The 21934-nt window shown below is 40.5% G+C and overlaps 1 protein-coding gene across 4 annotated transcripts; it reads left to right on the top strand.

Moving 5' to 3' along the window:
* Positions 1 to 875: 875 nt before the first annotated feature.
* Positions 876 to 21671, top strand: arhgap17b (Rho GTPase activating protein 17b). 4 transcript variants are annotated; one of them, XM_034088818.2, is made up of 21 exons: positions 876 to 1286; positions 5664 to 5703; positions 10392 to 10496; positions 10885 to 10961; positions 11145 to 11256; positions 11969 to 12045; positions 12229 to 12331; positions 12705 to 12773; positions 12941 to 13022; positions 13531 to 13658; positions 14449 to 14560; positions 14641 to 14722; positions 14881 to 14961; positions 15364 to 15477; positions 15576 to 15667; positions 16296 to 16434; positions 17254 to 17526; positions 18094 to 18215; positions 18311 to 18721; positions 19812 to 19855; positions 20394 to 20484. In XM_034088818.2, the coding sequence occupies exons 1-20, from the start codon at positions 1234 to 1236 to the stop codon at positions 19817 to 19819; spliced, it is 2280 nt and encodes a 759-aa protein (XP_033944709.1). In that variant the 5' UTR covers positions 876 to 1233; the 3' UTR covers positions 19820 to 19855; positions 20394 to 20484. The 4 variants fall into 4 exon arrangements, with proteins under 4 accessions (XP_033944709.1, XP_033944710.1, XP_033944708.1 ...); XM_034088819.1 differs by having other exon boundaries at positions 19812 to 19849; positions 20394 to 20481; XM_034088817.1 differs by lacking the exon at positions 19812 to 19855 and having other exon boundaries at positions 20394 to 21671.
* The last annotated feature ends 263 nt before the right edge of the window (positions 21672 to 21934 follow it).

Consider the following 21934-nt stretch of genomic DNA (forward strand, 5'->3'; position numbering starts at 1 on the left):
CTTTTTAATGACTGATTTTAAATGCCATTTTCTTAATGTCTTTCATTTTTTGTTTTTCTTTTAATATTTCTTTTATTATCTTTTACTGTTTTTAAATGCCTTTATCTGAATGTCTTTCATTTTTGTAAAGCACCTTGAATTGCCTGGTGCTGAAAGGTGCTATATAAATAAACTTGCCTTGCTTTATGTCTTAATAACAAGCATTTGAGCTATTATTGGATAGAATATCATAAACACAACCAAACTCAACTCAAAGGTATTCACTATTACTTCTAATGCAGGGAAACTGACTTGAGAAAAATGCAATCGCTATTGAATTTGGGTTGGTGCAAAAATAGGAGGTGGATATTATAAAACCAATATTATCTGTATGTTTAGATACTAATAGGGATATATATTGAACGTGTTTCATTCCGATAATAATAACCATTAGAGTTGAATTATTCTCAAATGATATTATATGAATTATATTTCCAGATAGAGCCTGTCATTACAGAGCAAGAGCCACAGGGGGGCAGCAGAGTGCGTATCATGTGTCTATAAGCAAAGCCTATGAGAGAAACACATTAAACGGCTTACATTGACGAAGACTGACCGTGGATCAGTGCTATACATGCCATTAAAAGCCTTTGGTCCGTTTTTGCAACTTATCTTTGTTGGTGAAGTTTAGTCTGTGTAATTCAAGTTTCTCCAATTTCACCCAATAAATTCAGCAGTTTATTTTAAATATCCAGCAGACCGTAACACTAAGATACGATTTTCTACAGAAAACCACTTTCTATAGTCAACTAAAACGAAAATGACTTTGCCACGACCATGAGAGACCAATAGCTGAGTCAAGGCTTTTTTTCCCCTTTTCTTGTAAAGGTATCACATGTCACCATGGGGCTGTGCAGCTTACAGTAGGGAAGTAAAGGCACTTCCTCCTTCGTTCCTATCGCACTGGTTGCAGACAAACCAGTCAGTTTAAAAGGAAGAAGCCGGATAATCGTGGCAATGTGGATCTAGAAAGCTTTGAAGTGACTGTTTCAACTGACTTTTCGGCGTTTTTTTCTAGGGCCAATGACACCGAGTTTAATCAGGAAAAGGCATCCAGCTGTGGTGCGTTAAAGTGATCCGAGCGCAGCCCTTTCTGCCACAATGGCTGCGACGTAGCGCAACTTTTGGATCAGCGCTAGATGATCGACAGCAGTGACTTTTACACACGAGCAGGAGACACAGAGGAGGAGAAACATGAAGAAACAGTTTAATCGCATGAGGCAACTCGCCAACCAGACTGTGGGAAGGTGAGAAATTGTTTCAACAACAAGGGTTGTTTGCAACTTGATGTCATACATGTTTATTCTGGCAGGCAAACTCTGTTACTTCTTAAGGTTGTTCAACATTCAGTGTTGTTCTTCATACGTCTCCCTTGGTGTCGGAAGGGCTGGACTACGTTTTTGCGTAATAAATACCTGGTAGGCCTAGGTTGTTTTAGGAGAATACAGCATTCGTTTGCAGGTGAATAATGTCAAAGATAAACTAAACCTGCCCCCCCACAGGTCACATGAACTTTGATGTATTTAACAATACCATGAACAATACAAGACTCTTCAAATGTGGATTGTTATCCAGATGTTGTTCAATAAAGTAGCATATTAAAGGCTTTATATTCTCATTCTATCCATGTGGAGACTAGTGTGTCTAGTTAAAAAGTCAGTCACAATTTAACCCTAAAAAAGTAGAAGAAATGCCCATCATACATTCTTCAAGTCAAAGATGACCTCTTTAAATGCCTTTGACCAGAACATTAAAACACAAAATCATCCATTTTAAAATAACATAATTTCATATTATGTGTTAATACTATAATAAAATACAGCTAAGAAAATAAAATGCTCTCAGTTAAGATGGTATGGTATTTTTGGCAATTTTGTGCTTGCTAGAATAATTCAAACCAATAATTGATTATCTAAACAGTTCCCTTTTCATTTTTCTTCAGTTGATCAATTGTTTGAGTCCTATTAAGATAGATTAATGTCACTATTTAAAATGTATTCCTATCTATCTGTGTCAGAATACAGACGGACAGACTGTGGACCCTTGTCATCTTTTGACTTCAGTAGATGATGTCATATTACCATTTTCAGTTACTGTTATTTCTGTAGGCAAGGGTGTTCACACAAACACATACTTCCTGAAGTGTGGTGACACTGGTTGTTAATTGACACACACACCCACACACATATCTATACCATCTCCTCCTCTCCCCCTTCATCTTCGTCCCCACAGGGGTTTCCCGCCCTGTTCTCTATCAGCAGCCAGCACTGAGACCACAGTCTCTTGTTATTACTGCATTAATGGTAACTACAGATGATGCCTTCAATATGACCTTCTAACCAATAGCCCTGTAGCCATTGGCCTAGGATTTCTCATGCATTCCTCCATATGTTGTGTAAGAGCCATAAACTCAAGTCAGCAGAATAACAGACTGGTTACTGAGAGGCAGAAACACACACACCCACTGAGTGCCATTTGAAGCTCTGCATGACTCAAGTAAGTTATAGTGTTATACGAATAAATGGTTGAGATTAGCAGCGTTGTTAAAGGTGGGTTGAGTCAAACTATGAGGTCAGTGATCAAGTAACTGCTAGGTCAAATCAGTGTGTCAAATGTCTAAACATGTGTTTTTCTTAGTTCAAATGGACGAAAAAATGCCAATCACAACTTACCAGATCCTAGAATGACATTTTCAAACATCTTATTTTGTCTGACAAAATTGTCCCAAACCCAAATATAATCAGTTCATTAGATTTAGGACTTTTGTTAAGACTTATGAGAGACTTTTTATTTGTGATTAGGGCTCTGGGATAGAAACATCAAACACTCAAATATTTACTTAAAGACCAATTGATTTATCCGTTATGAAAATGATTGCCAATATATTTTTTGTTGATCGCCTACTCAATTAATAGACACGTTGTTGTTGCTGTACATGACTAAAATAAAGGAAATTATAAATCATTATGAATGTTCATAAATCCATCGGGCTTCAGTGGTGTCTATTCTCAACAACAACCCTTCCCTTAATACACAGTTTTTCGATACAGAATACCATCCAACACATACAAGCAATAACAGACTTTTAGATTGATTGCCACAAAAGCACTAGGATTATTCCACTTTTAATTAAAAAAAACAGTGAATTTGTGGACCCCATGACAATATGTGATAACATGGTTGTGTGTTTTGCACAGGAAGGGCCTGGCACTGAGTGTTTTTGTGGAGTAAGCATTTCCACGCTTGTTGATGGGGACACAGCAGAGGGCTGGGGACGTCACACCGCCACAGAGGGGTGTTTTTATAAAAGAGGAAGCAGTTTGATTTACATGTCGTTGTTGCACTGTGGTTCAAGCTTGCAGGGTAGCAGGGTTTGTGAATTCCTGCATACCTCTGGAGACTTTGGCGAGATAAGCTCACACAGAACACTTTCAACAAAACTCATAATACTTGAACACAGACACGTTTTTACAATTTATTCTTTCTGTTTGATTAGATTTCTCATCAGTAATTTAAAGTTATATAAAGTTAATGATCACACAGTTACCATTTCTACTCTTTATGCCTTTTTGTGTTTTTTGCTCTAAGTTTTCTTTTAAGGTCTGGGCATTGTGGGAGTCTATTCTTAGAACAATAGCTGCCAGCTAGAGCTAAACTGCACTCCAGTCAAATCAATGGTGATTCAATATGGATAGGAATCTAAAGATTGCTGTAGAAATCCAGTAAAGCATGTGTAATGTGATTGTGTGGATAAGTGTAGGTTCTCTGCTGCAGGTCCTATATCATTCAGTCACATATAGCATATGGTACATATGAACTGTTGATGTAAAAATATGTGAATTTGTAACGTTTCTGATCAAATAAAACTGTATGGAGGATTAGGAATCTTACCAGGCATTTGATGCAAACACTACTATTTCCTATCAATAAATCAATAGATGTTCTTTTTAATAATTTGATCCAGATTATGTCAGCAAAAGGAGAAAATACCCATCAAAATATCTTAGAACCAAATGTGACGTCTTTAAATGTCTTGCATTGTATAAACAGTCAAAAACCCAAATAATTTCTATTTACTATCATAGAGGACCAAGGAAAACGGGCACTTTTACACTTTGTGCACCAAAAGTGTATCCTCAGTATGAATACAAGAACTTATACTGTGTGCCAAAAAAGCAAATCATTGATCATACATAATGGAAAATATGTATAAGAGTCTGTGACCAGTCGAAAAGAAGATTTGTAGTTATGGTACAAGCTCCTTTCTGCAGACTGAAGCCTAAGGCGATTTCCAATTATGTTTAAGTCATAGTGAGGTAAGCCTGAATACGTAGGGTGTCATTTATAGCAGTATTAGGTAATAGCTCCTGTCTGGGAGGGGCTTAATTGATTTCTGTGAGATTTAAATCTATACTGTGGTGGGCCTGGGAAGGGGGAGAAGTCTTCAGGTGTGTGTGTGTGTGTGTGTGTGTGTGTGTGTGTGTGTGTGTGTGTGTGTGTGTGTGTGTGTGTGTGTGTGTGTGTGTGTGTGTGTGTGTGTGTGTGTGTGTGTGTGTGTGTGTGTGTGTGTGTGTGTGTGTGTGTGTGTGTGTGTGTGTGTGTGTGTGTGTGTGTGTGTGTGTGCGTGTGTGTGTGTGTGTGTGTGTGTGTGTGTGTGTGTGTGTGTGTGTGTGTGTGTGTGTGTGTGTGTGTGTGTGTGTGTGTGTGTGTTACATCGGAGGTCAATGCATTTGTTGGATATCGACAGGATGAACGATATGCTTGTTTGCTAGTCTCACTAGCTCAGCAAGAATATGAAAAACGTAAAATATGTTTTTAAAAGTTTGAAGTCACATAAAGAAGCAAATGCGTGTCTTATTTCAGAGGTTCTTTTTTAGCGTTTGATCAACATTACAGAGTGATGTCACTATCCTGTTTTCTGCAGACTCTGCTACAATTTGCAGTGTGTTTCAAACCTCAACATGCCACTAACCAACCCTTCTCCACACAACTACACACACACCTTCTCCTGTTGCCATAATAAACAAGGTACCAATGACACAAGAGGAAGTGTGTGTTCGGACAGGGTAGAGGAATCCGTCAGGTCTCTCATGGAAAACAGCCATGGGCTTCTGCATGTGTGAAAACATGTTGAGTATGTGTGCATACATGATGCCCAGTATTTCACATAGGCAGGTCTACCATGTGACATTATCTTGTTGATTTAATGGAGTTATGAGCTTTTTTTAAATGATAATTTGCTGCAGGCACTAACTGCAGACAGGTTGGGCTAGAAATAGTCTTCTGCTTTAATTTGATGGTGTCGATGCAATCTGTCTGTTTGAGTTTGAAGAGCAAGTAATGTCTTGCTAAATTTACAATACAGTTCTCGTGGTCTATTTAAAAGAAAGTGGGAAGTGTGTGAGTGAGACATTTTTAAATACCGGTTTATATATTCTTTGAGTATTTAGTTCAAATTCATTACCAAAGACAGATGTGTCTCTTCTGGGATTGCATTACATTGTTTGGGGGTTCATGGTCTTATCTCTGTATGTCGAGGGTGTGTTTTTCAATGCCTATGTTTTATTTCTCTATTTGTTGTCAGTGTTTGACTTTTTCCTTCTTGTTTGTGTTTCCCTCAACAGGGCTGAGAAAACTGAGGTGCTGAGTGATGACCTCCTACATGTAAATATGACATCTTTCTTCTCTTTAAAATCATAACTCTCAGGGGGCTTTAGACACAAACTGTATCTCATGGTAAAGTGTTGACTGTATTCTAGGAACAAACGGTTGCCTCACATTGTACAATACAACTGAAAAGCAACATTTACCATTCTAGTGTATCTCGTGTTTTTAGAATCAGTAAAATGCATGGGTAATTAAAGGACTCACTAGTTCTACTCACAGGCTCTGCTAAAGTCATCATTCCTGAGCATGTTAAGGCCAAGTTTCTCTGCAGTCTTGGAGTACAACTGCCGGCATAAAACCTTCAGGAACGCCTCTCCAGCTCAGGGGTTTGCCACTGAAGCAAAAGTGCCTCATGGTTTTCCGCTCAAGGCGAACCCAGGCAATGTTCTGTTATCTTGAAATTATAGTGGATGTACGTTCTATGTGCGTGTGCGTGTGTGTGTGTGTGTGTGTGTGTGTGTGTGTGTGTGTGTGTGTGTGTGTGTGTGTGTGTGTGTTGGGGGATGGGAGGATTCTTACTATTGAAACTGTGAGATCACTGCTAAGAAAAGTGTGTGTGTGAAGAAAAACAGGAAAGACTGAAAAACAGAGGTTGTTGAATGTACAAAGAAGAGTGAAGGTGAAGTCATGGAAGTTTTATGACATGAAGAAGTGAACTATGAACCCTGTGTGGTTTACACACACAGCAACACTCGGCACAAACGCTTGGTTGTGAGCAAACTCATTACTTTTTTATTGAATAAGCTAAAGAAGCTCAATGTTTAGCTGTTATCACGACAGACAGCTTTAACAGCAGTATAGTTCAGTTAAGTGATGTATGTTTACACGATTGTCCCAAAAGAGCACCGCACAGACCGACCCAGCCCTTTCAGAGAATGCGTTCCCTCGTCTTTGGTCCTCGTCATGAGCGACAGGAGCTTTGTGCTGCGTTAGACATTCCTTTAGCTGCAGCTCTCGGTGAGGAATGTGACTGTCAAGCGGTCAGCATAGTGGAAGTGGCTTGGATGTCTTTTGGGCCTAACAGCTCAAGCTTCAAGTCAGAATCTGCAACCTGATTACAGACATGTTGTAAAAAGTGTAGCTTACTGTTTCGTAGACTGACAAATCATTATTGACATTTCAAATCAATCCCACTAGCAGGGAAAGTGTTTAATCTCTCCAAACCTAAGCAGGGAAAATATTGTTTTTCCTTTCCCCCTCCCCAACATGCTCCCACACCCCTTTCTCTGTACCGTCCAACTTGAAATTTGACACGGATTTCCATGGAGTGGTCGTAGTCTTTTTCCTGCTTTTTCCATAGTCTTCTGCGTTGGCTAAGGCATTTGTCTTGCCAGGACACGTCTTGCCTCGGTGGGAGCTAAGGAGATTCTCATACAGTTTAGGCTGGAAATGGTCCCATTGATCAGTATTAAATTACTTACAATTTAGGAAACACAATGTTCTGTTGTGCTTACTGGAGCATTTTCATATCTGAAACTGTATGTAAAGCAGTTTACCGACAAGTGAGCTTAGCCTACAAATACACAGTTCATTTTTGTTATCTGTAAGAACACTGGATCGATCTGTCGATGGAAGAATTAGTCATTTTGGGAAATATGCTTAGTCTTACGTCAAGTACGATGAACAAATCAATACCACTCATGTCTTTATGCTAAATATGTTACAGGAGCCAGGAATTGGTTAGCTTAGGTTAGCACAAAGACAGGGGGAAACTGCTAGCTAATGATTATGTTATATCTGTTTTGTTTAATCAGCACAAAAAACAAGATGTAGAATTGTAACGTTGTGGTTTTAAAGAGGGTAATGTGCTGGACTATGAGAAAAAAAACAAGATGCTAAGGCGCTAGAGGCCCTGAGATGCAGATTTGTTCACCTTTAGGGCTAGGCTTGCTGTTTCCAAGCTAAGCTAACCTGCTGTTGGCTTTAGCTTCATATTTACTGCCTTGAGAGGGATACAAATGTTTTCATCCAACTCTCGATGAATGAGAAAGTAAGTGTATTTCCCAAAATGTCAAACTATTCTCTTTTGTTAGAATATCCTGTTTCTGCTCTACAATCATCTAGCCATACAGTTAGCCATCCTGCCAACAAGGTCAGCCAGCTAGATCCTCAGTTAACGAGCTAACCACTCTGCCAAAGTAGCTCCAAGCAAGAAAACAAAAATGTTATCCGACCTCCCAGTTCCTCATGACTCACTAAACGTTCCACTTTTTTTTGTTGCTGTGGCAGGTCAGAGGTCTTTAGCTCGCTTTGTTCACATTTTTCATTGCTGTCTGGAAAAAGAAAAGATGGCAGTTACTGTCCTGTAAACCTTTGGACAGCTTCATAACTTAAGAAGCAGGCGAAAGGATCATGTGTGCTCATCTGTGCCTATGATCAGGGACATTTCCTGCTTTCTTTTCCTGTCCACGACTCTGACTTTAGTTTTTTAGTGCGTTTGTTTCCATAGTTCAGTTTCTCCCTGAGGCCTAAAGCTCGCCGCTTGAGATGTGAGGATGTTTATTTGGCAATGAGTCATGATGTTTTTTTCATTAGTGTATCATTACTTAATGGGTTCAAAAAAGCAACATGGAGAAAGATGGTTCAACTTGGTGTGGTGCAAAACGGACTCCAATTTAAAACATGATATTATGTTGTTTTTCTAAGGTCTTTTGTAGTATACTCATGGAAAACTCAGCAGAGACTATGCAATAACCCATTGTATCCAGTCTCTGCCTGCACTGAAGTCTGTCGGGCCTTTTCCTTTCCTTTTTGGCACAAGTGTTTTCGAGGACTGGAATAATTTAGCCGTTGCCAGAAAGAGCTAGACTTCCATACATTAATCAGAGCTCAGGATCAACTGAATTGTGAGCGAGTCAATCGGATCCAGGCAAAGAAGCCAAATCCAGCTGTGGTCTGGCATTGAGCAACAGCTGCAGGAAAGAGGGAGGAGAGGGGGGAAAGTGTGTGTGAGAGAGAGAGAGCCTGGCATGCTGTGAAGTGTACAGAGAATTAGAGAGGATAAAAGTAAAGGAAGAAGACTGAGACCAAGATGAGGAACAGACGGCAAAGGAGGGGCTTTTGGATGTGAGACGGCTGGATGTTTATACTGAAACAGGAAGAGGAAGTGATAACATTTGTAACATGCAACGCTTACAGAGTTAATTGGCTTTAAAGATCATACTGGTATATTGCGTGCTTTAGCAGGTTTTATAAAGTAGTTGTATACTTAACATTACTAATGACCATTTTCTAAAGGAACCCATAGTTATTTGACAATTTTCACATTTAACTCGCTGGCTTCAGTTCATTTCAGTAATGTATGAAAACATAAAACAGCAGAGACTGTAACCTTGACTGAGACTTCCGAGTCATTGTCACATGGTCATAACAATACGCGCTCTCGCATGTGGTGGATTTAAGGACGCTCTGATATCATTTTGATGCCAAAACGAAGCCGCCTTTGTGCTACAAAAATTCAAAACAATGTCAAGGTTGTTGATGTTATGGGATTGATTTGTAACCTACCGGTAAATACGATTTAGATTTTAGGACACTTTGATAGAGTGCTCTACAGCAGTAACATATTTTAGTTTTTGGCCAGTCCTGGCTGTGGTCCTGGATCATCGGTCCTGGATGGATATCCTCGTGGATTCATCTTCCTATTATACACACATGCATTTCCAAACATTTGGACTAACTATGTTGCAAATGTATTATCTTTTCAATTTACACACGGCATCTATTGCACGTCTGTCCGTCCTGGGAGAGGGATCCCTCCTCTGTTGCTCTCCCTGAGGTTTCTCCCATGTTCCCTTTAAACTGGGGGTTTTCTCCGGAAGTTTTTCCTTGTACGATGTGAGGGTCTGAGGACAGAGGGTGTCGTATTGTCATACTGATATTCTGTACACACTGTGAAGACCACTGAGACAAATGTAACATTTGTGATATTGGGCTACATAAATAAACATTGATTGATTGAATGTTGCTAATCAATTAACAGGGCAATGTTGGATCCTCATATATTTTACAATGGTATAAATTCACTTAAATATAAGTGTTTTACATTGCTGGATTTGCCGAAACAGACCCATACATAATACATTTTTTAAGTATTTAAGAGGACGGATAAGTGAAATAAACTGCTGGCTGCCTGTAAGGTAGACAATCAATCTCAAAATGTAAATCACATTCCAGAAAAAGGGCTGTGGTCAGGAAAAGCACACATGATTTGTAGATAAGTGGCTTTAACATGCGTAACCACCTCATGGTACTTTACGGGTCATAAAGTACAACCAGTAGATCAGGTCCCCTCAGGCCTGCCGACAGAATGATTAATCTGTTAACCCCGATAATATCTTCACATGGAGTCCTCATATTGCAAGACAAAGAAAACTTTCCCTGTTCGCAGTTAAGAACACAATCCGTCAGTCTGTTACTTATCTGCCATGATTCCTTCCATCTGGCTGTCAGTGCGGCCTGTTGTAACGGCACGCTGCAGAACAGAGCTGCACACACAGCACCGACATCCTCCATCATCTTTCAACAACAAGAGCGGGATGGAAGGTTTGGTCATGGATGTGCGCTGGAACAACTGATAATGTTTTGATTTGTAGCTTTCACACGGGCTGCTTTGAGAAAGTCACAAAGTAGGATTGTCTTTTTTTTCCTGTTTTTTTTTTTAACATTTTGTGTCGAATGAACAGATCGAAAGGCGGTTGGAGCTGGTGCGCTTGGTGTCGCACAACACACACAAGAGGCTGGTGTCATGTCTGCAGGGTCAGCTGGGCACGGACACAGAGAAGAGACAGGTACGTTTCTCTAAACTGCAGCTTTACTTTGAGGACAAACTCACAACTTTGAAATTAATAAAGGTGAATCACTGTGACTCCATTATTAAGTATTAGCAAAGACTGGCTATCATGTGTTATGAACACATACCATCTCCTCTTATGCAACACATTGATATGAGAGGCACTCGGGAGACAAATATTCAGCGCTGGCCTCCTGCCCGCTTCACTATCACTGAACAGCAGACCTACATCAACCACCCATATACAACAAAACACAACCTAACACATCAGCGTTGTATTGTAACTTTATCTTAGATTTTCTGATCACTTTGAATATTTGATCACCACACTTACTCACCACTTACTTTTTAAAGTAAATTAGCTTTGTTTGCTGGTCTGTCTGCAGAAAAAGTTGCCCCTGACAACGCTGTCCCAGGCCATGCAGGAGGGAGGCAGTCAGCTTGGAGACGACGGTCTGATTGGGTGAGATGCTTGTCTATCCCAAAAATAAACTCCATTGATTAAATGACCAAAAATCAACATTAAAAGTGATCTTTAAGTAAAAGGAATGTGAATACCTCACAAGGGGCTTCTTGAGTGTGTAAATTGTTTTACTGGGTAGTATTGATAACAGCAATATTTGTGTACATTCCTGTGTGTGAGCAGCAAGATGATGGATGTGTGTGGAGAGGCTGAGAGCAAGTTAGCGACTGAGCTGATGCAGCATGAAGTTCAGATCGAGAAAGACATCCTGGATCCTCTCAACCAGCTGGCTGAGGTAAAAATACGGTGAAAAATACTGAACCTCTCTGCATACTATAGTGATCCATTTATTAATGCATCATTTTCCACTGTCAATTTCACTAAACTATATTTTGTCATCAAACTTCAGTAGTGATAATCCCTTCCAAATATTCAATCATTTCAATGATTTTAGCCTTTTAAAATGCCAGTTTGTTGACAAAATGCCGCTGTTTTAATCATTTGAAAAACAGCTTGCATTTTTATGATGTAATGGCTGTGGGACCAAACACTGTGGTTTTATTGGGTTGTTTATGGGGCCATTTGTATTCTAAGGTGTCAGAGTGCCTGTACTTTATGTAGTTTATTAAATAATTATTCTAAATAACAACAATGACTCATAACCTTGACAAAATGTATGCCGAATGCATAACCCAGTCAAAATAATTTACAAATAAAAGCCTAAAAAGACCCTAGTGAGGCACAAGGGGTTAGCATTTGGTTAGCATATAAGCCAATTTACTATTGATGGAAACACTCAGTAAGCCTGTAGCGGATTCGTACACAGTGCGTGTGTCTCATGAATGTGCCAAATTCAACATGGCCTTTGGCATCTTTTTGTGTTATATTGCCGTTCTCAGTGATTCATATTGATAAAATGTTCTCACAGGAAAGGTGTTATCCTCAATTTTGACTCAAGTGCATGTGTGGTCATGCTGTTCTCATAATCCCCTCTGCTTTGCCCACAGGTCGAGATTCCAAATATACTAAAACAGAGGAAACAACTTGCCAAGCTGGTTCTGGACTATGACTCTGCCAAGACGAGGTACACTGGCCTGTAGTCTTAAAATAGAGGTTGAAAACTAACTAATTTAGCAACATCACTTTAACATGTTTTTATGAATTTGCATATTTAGGATAACAAACATTTTAAGTGACTGCTGTATAATATCTTTGTTTTGTGATTATCTGATGCACTTCAATGCCTAAATAATTACTATTGCTCCAGGTGGTACCAGGCAACAAAGTCTAACAACCAGGCTATGGCAGCTAAAGCCGATTCTCTCAAAGACGAGATGGACGAGGCTCTCAACAAAGTAGAAATATGCAAGGTAACTTTTCTCTTTTCATAATGCACCATGTTTTATGTATGACTCAAAATAGGATTTGTGCTGTTGCTTCACAACTTGCTTTACCAAAGACTGCGGTTTCGTTATGCATCATGTATTTAATAGAGGCACATTTAATCTAATAGCTTTACATTCCAGTCAGGGCCTCTTCATCAGGTTTGGATCATATCTTATGAACTGGCCAACAAAGGCAGCCTTGTAATGGGAACAAACACACTATGCTCAATATTAAGACCGTGTAATTAAAGGTCATTGCTTTGTCATCTGGAGTTACTGTCCAAAGTAAAGCAGAAGGTTTTAGGTTTCCATGAAGTTTGCCATGTATGGAAATACATGTATTTTTGTCATCCTACAGGACCAGCTCTCTGCAGACTTGTACAACTTTGCCTCCAAAGAGGGAGATTACGCACGCTATTATGTCATGGTGGGTGTGCTTCAGTTTAGTTTAAATGACCTAGAACGGAAATGGAAATATGATGCAAATATGGTCCATTCCACTATAACTGTATGCTTTGTTGAATGCCTGCTTCACTATATTATGCCAATGGTTTGTTTATTTGACCTGTGATTGTGTTATTGTATACATAACAGTTATTAGAGGCCCAGGCAGATTACCACAGGAAGTCTCTGGCAACTCTGGAGGCAGCGATACCGACTATCCAAATACAGCAAGGTGAACAGAAAAACAGACATTTACTACATTTGCAAACAATAGAAAAACACATAAGCTTTGTATGCATTATTCATTAAACCCTCATATGGTTTTAGAGCTGGCAGCTGTTCAAATAATTTTGAACAATAAACAAGTTGCTCTGTACTGTTGAGAAATGTAGACTGTCATGGCTTGTTGCAACTGTCTTGGTTGACAGTGCAAATATAATTATTCAAAACACAGCGAGCTAAAGAGGAGGAAAAAAACGTGTGTAAATTCTGTAAATGTCTATAGAAGAAACTTCATTTCCCTGGCTCGTTTTCTCCGAAAGAAAGAACATTGTTGACCTTGAACATACGGTATATGCATATGCATGATAAAGACTTCAGACAGGGGAAGTATGTATGAGACAGCATCGCAGAGAGATTAAAGGAGAGATCATTAAGAACAAGTAGAACTGTTGACAGACACAGAACAGAAATGCTGTCCAACACTCAGATAAGTTAAAAGGCACTGACCTCTTGCCTAGATTCCTGGATGGAAAAGCCAGCGTTCGGCACGCTGCTGGAGGAGCACCTACAGAGGAGCAGCCGTGAGATCGCTCTGCCCCTCGAGGCCTGCGTCATGATGCTTCTGGAGACCGGCATGAAGGAGGAGGTATGGATGGCGAAAGCTTAGGAGAAAAATAGGGCAAAGATTAAGGTTCATTTTAAAAAGAATTGGAACATAAATATCTCCACATAGACCTTAATCTCTCCACTCAGTTGGAGCTGGAAGGAGATGCTCTTCAGAAGTGATGGCACGTACTGTCTGGAAATATCTGTGGCCAACTTGTGGTCAGTTAAGTTAGCCTTGAGGCTGTGGGAATACGCACTGTCTATTTGTGTGTGCAGACATATGTTGTGCATTAAAATGTTCACTCATCAAATGTAACCATAAACTAGACTCCTTAAGGAGGATGTTGCTATTAACAGAAACAAAACTCTTGCTATATTTCTAACTACTCATCCCGAAAGAGCCGCATCTCTATTGCTACCCTAAACAATTCAACTAGACTCTCAGTCATGTAGTGGAATGACACGTGGTTTGCCTTACTTCTCCTTTCGTGAAGCAACCTAGACTCACTTCTTACATTTTAGGATTGTAACCAGTCCGTGGTGGCAAAGTCCATAGGGACTTGACTTGGCAACTGGAAGGTCACCAGTTCAAGTCCCGGAAAGACCAAGTGCTACCGAGGTGTCCCTGAGCAAGGCACTGTTCCCTACACTGCTCCCCGGGCGCCGTACATAATGGAAGCCCACTGCGCCTAACACTAGGATGGGTCAAATGCAAAGACCTATACGGCAGTGGCTCAGTCAGTCGGGGCTTGGACTGGGAGCTGTAGGGTCGCCGGTTCCAGTCCCCGACCAATTACTGGTCAGTAATTGTCTCTACATTTCCCTTGCAGGGTCTCTTTAGAATAGCTGCCGGGGCGTCAAAACTGAAGAAGCTAAAAGCGGCGCTGGACTGCTCCACCTCGCAGCTCGAGGAGTTCTACTCCGATCCCCACGCTGTCGCCGGTACAACCTCTTATACAAATCCACAAAGTCAAACCATCTGGCCCATATTATTTTCTCATAACTCTTCTCTTATTACACAGGAGCCCTGAAGTCCTACCTCAGGGAACTTCCTGAACCTCTAATGACTTTTGGCCTGTACGATGAGTGGACACAGGCCTCAAAGTAAGAAGACCCATAGATATGGCTCTTTTAATATCCTGTGAACAAACTCACTGCTGATAGGTGTTGCATACACACATGAATCAGTGTTTGCTTACAGCTTTCTTGAGATATTCTGGGAGGCCTACTTGTGTAACAAATATATTTCTTATGTGTTTAAGTGTGTCTGACTCAGACAAGAGACTTCAGGCTCTGTGGGTGGCATGTGACCATTTGCCAAAGACTCACAAGGCAAACCTCAGGTAAGAGTATCTTGCAACAACAGCATGACTGAAAGTACGGAGGTGATTTCTGTTCTGTTTTTCACTTTCAAAAGTGATGCTTCACATTTCACCTTGTTGAATGAGTCATTTCATTACTTGAAATAATGATTCGCAACCTGGGGTCTCGAGATATATTTGTACGGTTACAAATGTGAAAATAAAATGGAACATATTTTCAATTTTACACAAAATGGTTTTAAGTTCTCTCTTATTTGTACTGTTTCTTTTTGTAAAATACTGGTACACTTTTTACCGTTGAAGGACTCCTTCGATATCCTCAAATAGAACACATTAATAATAACAAAATACTAAGTTAATCGGCTCCATATTCCAGGTGCAGTAGCTTAGAGAATTTTAAATTAATTTAAATCTCTGTTTCAGGTATCTGGTGAAGTTTCTGGCTAAACTGGCTCAGGACAGTGATGTTAATAAGATGACTCCCAGCAACATCGCCATTGTCCTTGGGCCCAACCTGCTCTGGGCAAAGATGGAAGGGTAAGAACTGTGAACTGTTACCTCATTGTCATGTCTGAGTACAAATTGAAGCTGAGGTTGATGAAGCTTCCGTCTGTCCTTGTCTGTCTGTGGTTTAGGTCGCTGGCAGAGATGGCAGCAGCAACATCTATCCACGTGGTCGCCATCATCGAGCCCATTATTCAGCATGCTGATTGGTTCTTCCCTGAAGGTAAAACATCCGTCTTTTGTATTCACAATTTGCAACAGACATATTCTTCTCTCTGTCTTACCTTGAAAACTGAAAAACACAAAACAATTTCAATGCTTGAATGTTGTCTGGCAGTATAGAAATACCTGCCCGACAGCCCAAACAAAAAAAGATCATGTTTTATCTAAATATTTTTAATGTATCTACAGAAGAAAATTCTCTTTCTACTAGTTCTCAAAAAAGAAGTAAGAAATGTGTTGTCTAACAAAAAAAAATCTATCTTCCTCTTACTTTGTGTTTGCTGTCTTCAGTATGTTGGTAAATAGCATTTTGGGAAATCACTAAATGAAGTGAAACGTCTCTAAGGTGAGGTTCTGAGTCTACCTCCATGGTACTGCCTCTTTGAGGGTGTATATAGGCATGCCAACACACGCACAAGGACAATGCTAACGTTAGCTGATGTTTACAAGGTATAAGGAGGAGTGGGATGATCACCAAACCGTTTGTATTAAATTGCAAAAAAAGCTAAAAATGTAATTATTGATCATCCCATTACTATTCCAAATTATTACAAGAAATAGAAGATCATTTTCGCTATCATGTTTTCTCTCATCTCTTCTCTATTTGCTATCCATCTTCTGCCCTCTAGAGGTGGACTTCAACGTGTCGGGCATGTTCGCCTTGCCAACCCACCCACCCACCCCAGACCCTGAGCCCGCCCTGGATAGGAAACGTCCCGGGAGCCTGCAGGGGCAGGAAGGGGAGAGTCACACCCCCCGAAAAGACAGGTACCTGCTTCGCCCCCACCTCAGCCTCAGCCTGCCCCTCACCCTCCCGTCCCGCCCCAAGACACCGAGCAGGCAGGAGTCTCGGGGCCCTGTTGTGTCGGCCCTCTATGTAGTGGCCAACGAGTCCATCACAGTCACAGAAACACCCACTGAAGATCTGCCCAGTCCAGACTTCAAAGCTGTGCCACAGTCCAATGTAGCTCCCATGAATCCAGCTACTGATGAGTAAAAGAAGCAAATAATGTTTTTGTGATTTTTGCAAATTTTTGTTATGTTAAGGTCATTTCAGCAAAGGCTTATCAGTTATGTTTTCCTCAAAATTGGTACTGAACATGATGGAAAAATAATGTCACACAAACCATTTTGAATATTTTTCAGTATTATTGGGATTACTTTTTGTCGAGAGCTTAACTTCTTGTGTGTTACTTTTATGTACTTTTGTGTAATCTCCTTTGTTTCCCAATTAAAGCTTAGGACTCACTGTAGGTTGCTGGTTTTATGTTTGTGTGGGCTTCCTCTGTTGCATTTTGTTCGTACGGTGCGGCATCTGTCTCCTCTGTCCCTGCAGAGATGTCGCAGTTAAAAGTTCTATTTAAAAAGTCAGTGTCATGCGGTTTCATGTCCTTATTGGGTTCTTCCTGCACTGGTTTAATTGAACTCAGGAAGTGGCGTCTCTTTCTGTCTTCCGCACCATCTCTCTCTCTCTGTCTCTGCTCTCGCTATGTTTCTGTCTCACTCCTTTGCTCCTTCATTCTGTCTGATGGCGTGTGGTTTGCCCTCCTGAACTCTCTCCCCTCTCCCCCTCTCCCCCCTCCCTAGCACTGTTAACAAACAGCCGGAGCCCACTCCACGTAGAGCCGGCACTGTAATTAGAAAGCAGCCACAGCTAACCTCACCCACCTTCCACCCCCCACTGCCTCCTCTGGAAGCCGGGGGTCCTGCCCAGCCTGAGCCCCCGCCCCAGCTCCTGTCCTCGGCTGCAGAGGCTGAGCAGCCCCGCCTGAGTGGTGCTAGTAGTAGTGTTGGTGGTGGGCTCCAGGTAGCTACAGTGCAACCTCAGGTTGTAGCCCAGCTCAGCGCAGAGGAAAGCAGGTAAGGAGAAGCGAGCGTAGCAACATTACTCCATCGTCTGCTCGCAGCCAATCAGCCAATCCGGAGCACCCCCCGTCCTTTTATGTTTGTCATGTGTTGGATTGGTCTTTGAGTTTTTACTCAAATTGAAAATGAGAAAAACCAAGTCAACATTTTCTTTTAAATTCGGCTTCATTGTTAACAAGTTAAGAATGTATTGCAACAAGAATCATGTGTTGCTTTGATTACAGGCACATTTTATCCTCCCTTCTGCTTGTTGTGATGATCGACCAGTCTGTTTTAAAGATTCCCCTTTGGCCTGCCTGCTTGTCTGACTGAGTGTTTGAGTATTTTGAGGCAATGTCTGATTTCTGCATGTAACGCTCACAAACCGATTTTCTGAATTTTGTTCAGAAAATCGTGTTTATGATGTTTGTCTGATAACCCTTACCCAATGAAATTAGCTTTGAGTGAAATATGTTTTCTGTGTAGCATGCATGAGTGCTTGCAGCACTTGCTTTTTAAAATCTGTTAAATTACAGAATATGTGTTGAATGACTAACATTTGGGTTTATTGTATTCCCACAGCCCAGCCCGTGAGCTCATGTCCACCCCCCCTCCCCAGTGGAATGGTTCGGCCCATCTCTCAGTAGGCACCCCTCATTCCCAGGGTGGATCCAGGGGGCCTAGTCCGCACATGGTTCGAAGAGGTGAGATAATACACTCCAATTCTGGATTATTATTATTATTATTTATTACCATCAATGTAATTCATATCATATAATAATTGTATTTTCATCTGAAGGCACCAAGAAGCAGGCCCCCGCCCCACCAAAACAATTCAGCCCCTTACTCTCCCAGCCCAGCAACACACAGACATCCAGCTCCACTCATCATCCACCCATCACCCCCAGACGCCACACCATCAAAGAAAGCCCTATCCACGCCCCGAGCCACCCGCCCCCCCAGCCTCCTCCAGCCCACCAGGCACAGGGGGAGTCGGAGCCCTCTCCCCCCAGAACTCCCACCCCCCCTGACAGTCCACATCATGAAGGGCCGCACTCCAACCAGCATTCCTTCCACCACTCTGGGTCCCTCCCTCGCCCCTCCAGGCCGGCACCCAAGCCACGCCCCCGACCCAACATGCCACCACCCCCACAACCTGCAGCGAATGACGCGAATGGCATCTTTGGCTCCGCCTCCAAGGTCATAACAGGTAAGCAATCTGTGCCTTACAAATTCTGTTTAAAAATATTTTTATACAAGATTATAAAATAAACTGTGTGCCAGCAATACATAAAAAAAACATTTAAGACTTAGATTTTTTTGTATAAAGAAATCAAGAAAGGGTAGTTGTACTGTAACTAAAATGTTGGTGGAAGAAGCATCTCTGTTTGTGTGCCCAACATGTGTAGCGTATGATGACGTTTTTCCAATTTCAAATGGCACATGGATTTTTCGATCTGGCTAATTGTGTAGTGCCGGGGCGAACAGAGAAGTTTGTTTACTATACGAAAAGCAGTAAGACAAACCATTATTTTTAACAAGGGAACGTTTTGTATTCAAAATGCCACTTACAGTAAGTGAAAGAAAGCACCTGTTAGCAGCAAATGCAATTTTAGTTATCAAAAGTAAATAAACCCATTATGTGACAGGATTCTATTAGTATCATATTCCTTTATTGTTCAAGACCCATTTAATGTTGTTAATGTAACTTTGAGGTGCAGCTTACCTATTGCTTTATATACTGTTGATAAACTGTAAGGCGTTTGTCATTATTATTAATCTTGTTTGAAATTTTAAATAATATGTTTTAAGTCACTAGTTGTTCAATTAATTGAAGTAAAAAGTACAATATTGTTTCCTGAATCCCTTAATTAACAGAAATGTAAATTGACTAAAGTACCTCAAAATGATACTTCAGTACAGTACTTGAGTAAATACTTGTTTACATTCCTCCATTTTAATCAGCCAAATAATAAAGGAGTTTACTGTTGGGGAGTGAGCACCTTTCGCAGTTTTTTCTATTATACACATTTTAGATGCATATTTCATCAACAGGTAAACATATTTAGCGATGTTTAACATTCTTAATTATGATTTCTTCTTCTGTATTAGCATTGCAACGGCTGAAATCACCTTCTGATGATCTGCTGGTACTTTGTTCAGTAATGCGTGATTTCAGCTTCCTCTCAGGCCGTTGCTGTAATTAGCTCTCTGGCTTTTGGTTTCACTGTCATAGAGCTTCACACCTAAATATAACTGTGGTGATCTGATGCATGACAGGAAATGTGTAAATATTACAGATGTCTGAGCTGCTGGTCAGATGAGCTTTGCAAGGCAGGTAATGGTAAGGATCTGATTGGCTGACGTGCTAGCCTTTGTCTGTGTCCACTGCATGTGTGTGTTGCTGTGCAAATACTGTATACATATTTTCATGTATATTAGTATGCATTTGTCTCACTCACCCTGCTGTCCAGCATTATTAACACGCTTTTACATTTCCACGCCATCCCCTGCTAACAGTTTTCTGTTTTAACTAACTTGCTCTTAAAAATACTAATACAGACTTTAAAGTAATACTTGTTGGTGTTGCTGCTGTATCTGTATTTTCTTAACCAGATCTATGTGAAAAATGTTGCATTTAATGATTAACACACCAAGGATACTGTCCCTACCTCTAAAAATATTACTTGACTGGCACTGTAATTGCAATATTGACTTGATAGAAAGATCGGTCCTTGGTGTCTTACTTTGTGTGAGAAGGTGTTGTGTGCGCTCCCCAGTGTTAAACCGTGTGTTGCCATTACACGTTTGGTTCATAGCTTTAGCTCAAGTTCAAAACATTTCTAACCTGATTTATTTGTCCCCTTAACTGTCCTGTATAGACGGAAACTTTTTCCTAAAGGGGATTGGACGAGCCTTCATCCCTGAGGTGATTGCGGACCAACCAGGGGAGAGCTCTGCTGGTCAAGAGCCCGCTCCCACCCCAGCACCGCAACCAGACCCTCAGTTCCAGACAGAGTACACAGCTCTGTGAAGATAAAGAGGGATCGCTGTCATCCAAATTATCTCTCACTCAGCTGGTCCGTGTAAAATATGTTAATGTTTAGAATAAAATATCAGAAAGGTAACTGAACTCATTGGTTACCCCAGCTCGTCATGCTCCACTCATGTAAAAACAGCTGCCTTTTCTTCTGTTTTGCTCAAACCAGAACCACAAAACGCCTGTTCAGCTAGTACACTGCATTTCAAGTTTCGTTTAAACTGCTGGGTATTCTAAGATTGGACTGCTGAGCAATAGCATCAAGCCTCAATTTATACTTATAAATATAAACGCATACTGTAGCAGCTAAACTGAAAGGGTGCTAAGCTTTCTCTTCACTCTTTTTTTACAACTTAAAGTTGAGAACCTCACTCTAGCACAACATACAGTAGTCAAGAATATTTTTTTTTTAATTCACCATACAGTAGTTGTGGGGAGAGATTGTAGTGTGAGCCAGTCATTGCCAGTGATCTATTTATCAGTTTCCAATTTGTCAAGCTCCAGAGGCTTTTTAATAATGTTCACACACCTCAGGTCTCCATTAAACATGCCAGTGTAAAGAACCAAATAAATAAATATGGGCCAATGGAAATATAATGAAAATGTAGAGCTGCCCAGCCTCTGTTTATGGTCGTTAATGACCAAATGTTTTGTGCAATATAAAAACAAATTGTCTTGCAATGGTATCCTCTCCACAGCAAATATGCTGTCATTTTTGTAATTGTAATAATCCAGTGGGGTAGGATTTTACTTTTCTATCTGAATATAACTCCATTCCAAATGACCAGATTGACTAAGTTTAAAATGGGTTTAAAGCTCAATGAGTATATTTTTATCATTAAAAGGGATTTTTTTTTTTAACAGATTGATGCGATACATGTTTTCAATACATAGCTTGTAACTGATCACTCCAACTTACGTTCAAAGCTAAGACCAAATACAGCCAATTATTTCTTTGTGTATAATTTTCACCATGGCTGACGATCTTACCTTGATGGGGTGATTTTCAGCTCTTTGATTATACATTACTTCTAAGCATTTTAATGATGGCTTTTCTGCACATAATGCATCCTGCAATGCATCATTACTCTTTATAATTAAAGGTGTTCAACATTTTAAAGTGTTGCGGGCTCATCAGTTATTTCTCATTCTGTCCAACTGTAATTGTTCCTTAAAACAAAGGTGGATGAAAAGCGTGAAAAAGACTTTGCTTGCATCAGCCATAATAGTTTGATTTTCTTTGGCTGTAATTCATTCACATAGTCAATGTAAATAAAGCGTTTATCTTAAGATATATGACATTATGTTGGCACAATAAAACCTAGTCTCTAACGTCCATGTAGTAAAATCATGCTACAAATGCGTGGGAAGTAAAGCAAGCAC

Source organism: Pseudochaenichthys georgianus, chromosome 8, assembly GCF_902827115.2.
Source record: "Pseudochaenichthys georgianus chromosome 8, fPseGeo1.2, whole genome shotgun sequence".
Taxonomy (NCBI): Eukaryota; Metazoa; Chordata; class Actinopteri; order Perciformes; family Channichthyidae; genus Pseudochaenichthys; species Pseudochaenichthys georgianus.

Excerpts from the sequence above, each read along its gene's own strand:
- arhgap17b (XM_034088817.1), top strand. The coding sequence starts at position 1,234 with ATGAAGAAACAGTTTAATCGCATGAGGCAACTCGCCAACCAGACTGTG. Across the intron at positions 14,561-14,640 it reads CGATCCCCACGCTGTCGCCG|GAGCCCTGAAGTCCTACCTC; the intron begins GTACAACCTCTT and ends CTTATTACACAG. Across the intron at positions 16,435-17,253 it reads CACACCCCCCGAAAAGACAG|CACTGTTAACAAACAGCCGG; the intron begins GTACCTGCTTCG and ends CCCCCTCCCTAG.